Source organism: Bison bison, unplaced genomic scaffold, assembly GCF_000754665.1.
Source record: "Bison bison bison isolate TAMUID 2011002044 unplaced genomic scaffold, Bison_UMD1.0 scf7180017864326, whole genome shotgun sequence".
Taxonomy (NCBI): Eukaryota; Metazoa; Chordata; class Mammalia; order Artiodactyla; family Bovidae; genus Bison; species Bison bison.
The window spans coordinates 5,006,692-5,010,738 of NW_011494898.1; the positions used below are offsets into that span (position 1 = coordinate 5,006,692).

General features: G+C 42.0%; 1 protein-coding gene across 1 annotated transcript in view; it reads left to right on the plus strand.

Moving 5' to 3' along the window:
• Positions 1 to 3,081, plus strand: part of ATP6V0C (ATPase, H+ transporting, lysosomal 16kDa, V0 subunit c) — a 3,951-nt gene extending 870 nt beyond the window's left edge. Inside the window, exon 3 of the mRNA XM_010853349.1 lies at positions 2,992 to 3,081. Within this exon, the coding sequence (XP_010851651.1) occupies positions 2,992 to 3,081 (90 nt within the window). The remainder of the gene's footprint in view (positions 1 to 2,991) is intronic.
• Positions 3,082 to 4,047: the final 966 nt, after the last annotated feature.

A 4,047-nucleotide genomic window follows, 5' to 3' on the forward strand; every position in this document is an offset into this window, starting at 1 on the left:
GAGATTTTATTTTCTTGGGCTCAAAAATCACTGCAGATGGTGACTGCAGCCATAAAAATAAAAGATGCTTGCTCTTTGGAAGAAAGCTATGACCAACCTAGACAGCAATTAAGAAGCAGAGACATTACTTTGCCTATAAGTTTCGTCTAGTAGAAGTTATGATTTTTCCAGTAGTCATGTATGGATGTGAGAGTTGGACTATAAAGAAAGCTGAGCACCAAAGAATTGATGCCTTTGAACTGTGGTGCTGGAGAAGACTCTTGAGAGTCCCTTGAAGTGCATGGAGATCCAGTCAGTCAATCCGAAAGGAAATCAGTCCTGAATATTCATTGGAAGGACTGATGCTGAAGCTGAAACTTCAATACTTCGGCCACCTGATGCGAAGAACTGACTCCTTGGAAAAGACCCTGACCCTGGGAAAGATTGAAGGCAGGAGAAGAAGGGGACGACAGAGGATGAGATGGTTGGGTGGCATTACTGACTCGATGGACATGAGTCTGAGCAAACTCTGGGAGTTGGTGATGGACAGGGAAGCCTGGCTTGCTGCAGTCCATGGGTCGCAAAGAGTAGGACACGACTGAGCAACTGAACTAAACTAAAGACATGCACAAACAAGCTTAAGCTCCATAAAGCAGGGGACTTTGCCTGTTTAACTGATTAGAAGTACCTAGTCTGGCTGGCATATGAAAGAAAGAAAGTGAAAGTGTTAGTGGCTTAGTTGTGTCCAACTCTTTGCAGCCCCATGGACGGTAGCCCACCAGACTCCTCTGTCCATCAGATTCTCCAGGCAAGAATACTGGAGTGGGGATCCATTTCCTCTTCAGGTGATCTTCCCGACCCAGGGATCACACCTTGGTCTCCTACATTGCAGGCGGATTCTTTACCATCAGAGCCACCAGGGAAGTCCTCAGTCTAACATATTGTAGGTGCTAAATAAATATTTGTGAATGGACTTTTTCACATATAATTGTTTTTTTAAAAAATTACTTATTTGGCTGAACTGGTTCTTAGTTATGGCACGTGATTCTTCGATCTTGGCCGCAGCATATGGGATCTAGTTCCCTGACTAGGGATCAAACCTGGGCCCCACGCATTGAGGGCATGGAGTCTTAGCTACTGGATCACGGGAAGTCCCTTACATATAATTCTTAATCAGACTACTTCACTTTTAGAAAGTGAAATGTGATCAAAGCAATTCAAGTGTCTTCTAAAACCCAGCCCATGATCAGATATATTCCTAAACTCAGTTTAGAGGGTTCTAACACTGGTTAATATTAGTTGCCTAACTAAATTGATTTTTAAATGATGGGAGAGAATAAAATACAAAGAATTTCAAGAGTTCATGTAGTTCACCAATCTAAAACTGAATTTGGCATCAGAATTAACTGAGAGTTTTATAAAAATTATAGTTTTCAAAGCTACAATTTGGAGATTCAGATTCAATAGTTAAGTAGTTTTTTAAGTCCTCATGTGATTTTAGAGCATATGTAGGCTTGCCAATCAATTATCTTGTTCATTTCAACTACTTCAAATATATCTTTCAAAATGATCGCCAGAGAAGTAACTTTTATTTGGCTGCTTCCACATCAGCTAGTTAAGAATCTGCTTGCAACGCAGGAGACCCTGTTTTGATTCCTGGGTTGGGAAGAGCCCCTGGAGAAGGGAACTGCAGTATTCTGGCCTGGAGAATTCCATGGACTGCATAGTCCATGGGGGCGCAAAGAGTTGGACACGACTGAATGATTTTCACTTTCATTTTCTTACATACTAGTCACTGTGTTCTGTTATCTCATTATGATCACATAGCGACCCCTCCAGGTGAGTATTATTAACTCCACTTTACAGTTTGGAAGATTGAGACTAGGCGAAGATCCATCTCAGGGTCATTGGAAAAGACACTGATGCTGGGAAAGATTGATGGCAAAAGGAGAAAAGGGTGGCAGAGGATGAGATGGTTGGGTGGTATCACCAACTTTACAGACATGAATCTGATCAAACTCCAGGAGATTGTAAAGGACAGGGAAGCCTGGCGTGCTGAACCCCTTGGGGTTGCAAAGAGTCAGACATGACTTAGCAACTGAACAACAATAACAACAATGTTAAGTAACTTTGTCTTAGTTCATTAAAGCTATCCATAGAGGGGACTTCCCTGGTGGCTCAGCAGTAAACAATCTCCCACCAATGCAGGAAGCAACATGTGATCCCTGGGTCAGGAAGATGTCCTGGAGAAGGAAATGACAACCCACTCCTGGAAAATCCCATGGACAGAGGAGCCTGCAGGCTAGAGTCCATGGAGTTGTAAGACAGTCAGACACAACTTAGTGACTAAACAACAACCAACTATAGAGGACACAGGATTTGAAGCCAGATGTGTCTACAAAGCTGTCCACTAGAGCAAATTTTTCATGAAAGATAAGGGTAAAAGTTAAAGCTTCTCATCTGGCATTAGTAACTGCGATGCTGTGCAGCAAGTTCTTAATTTATTACTTAAATGCCAATTGGTATAATCTTGGCCTCTGTCTCGTTTCAGTATCAATGGAAAAGAGCAGCCGATGTGATCCTTTATATATAGCTTCCAGAAGATCTTTGGAGGGAGTAAGGGAGGGAGGGAGAGTTCTAGATTTGTATTCTTCACTTCTTTCTAAACCTAGATAGCTCCACTTTAGATCCTCAGAGTTCTCCAAGTAATGTCCCAAATTAAATCTTGCTTTTTCTTCTGTCTCATGCACAAAAACAATAGTCTTTAGCTCTTCACCATTTGAACATATCTTAGGCAAACTCTCATCTGCCTTACTGCTAGAATAAGAAATTCTTGGCCAAGGTCTAAAGTAAATTGCTATTAATACCTCCTTCCTGGGTTGTTGAAGTGACTGGGCTTTAGTTCTCTCTCTCTGATGCTGTTTCTAGGTTACAAAAAATTTTACATATATTAACTAATTTAAACTAACAATTCTTTGAGGTTAATACTATTATTATGCCTCCATCTTATAGATGAGCACAACTGAAGCCCAGAGAATTTTGAGGCCAGAGGTGCTACAGCCAGGATTAGAACCAAGAAGGCTGACATCAGAGCAGAATTAATGTTTAGTTTTATTCTGAGAAAACTACCCAATACCTGAGGGTCTTTTTTGGAATATATTTTACTACTCTAAGAAGAGGTGATAAACTCATGACTCACTACCCATTTCTGAGTCTTTGACAGACTTCATTAGTAGATGGTGGCCTCCAGGTGGGTTCTCAGAATCCTTTGTAGAGCTCAGAGCAGACCTTACTGTCATTTGGAGTTGATATGTGAGAAACATACTACACTTCAAACATAAAATAGTGTGTGCGTGGGTGTTCAGTTGCTCGGTCATATCCGACACTTGGCGACACCACGGACTGCAGCTCACCAGGCTCCTCTGTCCATGGGATTTCCCAGGGAAGAATACTGGAGTGGGTTGCCATTTTCTCCTCCAGGGGATCTTCCTGACCCAGGGATTGAGCCTACATCTCCTGCATTGACAGGTGGATTCTTTACCCCTAAGCCACCTGGGAAGTCCCACATAAAATAGACCACTGACTAAAAATAGAGATGTATCTACAGCTACCAATTGTCTGCCCTTACTTTTCCCATTAAATGAAAATGCCCATTTGGCTCTCTCTTCATGCACCATCTATGATCAGTCACTTCTAGGCTGTTGGAACATAACTTGAAAATGTAAAATGCCTCTATCAATGATTAATGATGCTCTTACCCATTGCGTGCAGCCACTCAAGTGAGGAGATACAGCTTCGCCTGACATTCACAGAAGGGCACCAACAGCATTTAGGAACAAACAGGGGCACAGTAGTTGATGGTTCGTGGGTGCTGCAATTTCCCGGGATGGTATCCAATAATCAGACAAACCTCCCGTCAAGGCACTTTGTCTAATTTCTCGGCTTCTAGCTCCCTCATACATTTTAATCTATTCAGATCCTTGGAGCCACAAAAATGCTTGTATGGTGTGTGAAAGAGTCTCTGTTCCAGAATTAACTTTGTCACTCCATAACTGGAGGTAGTCAAGA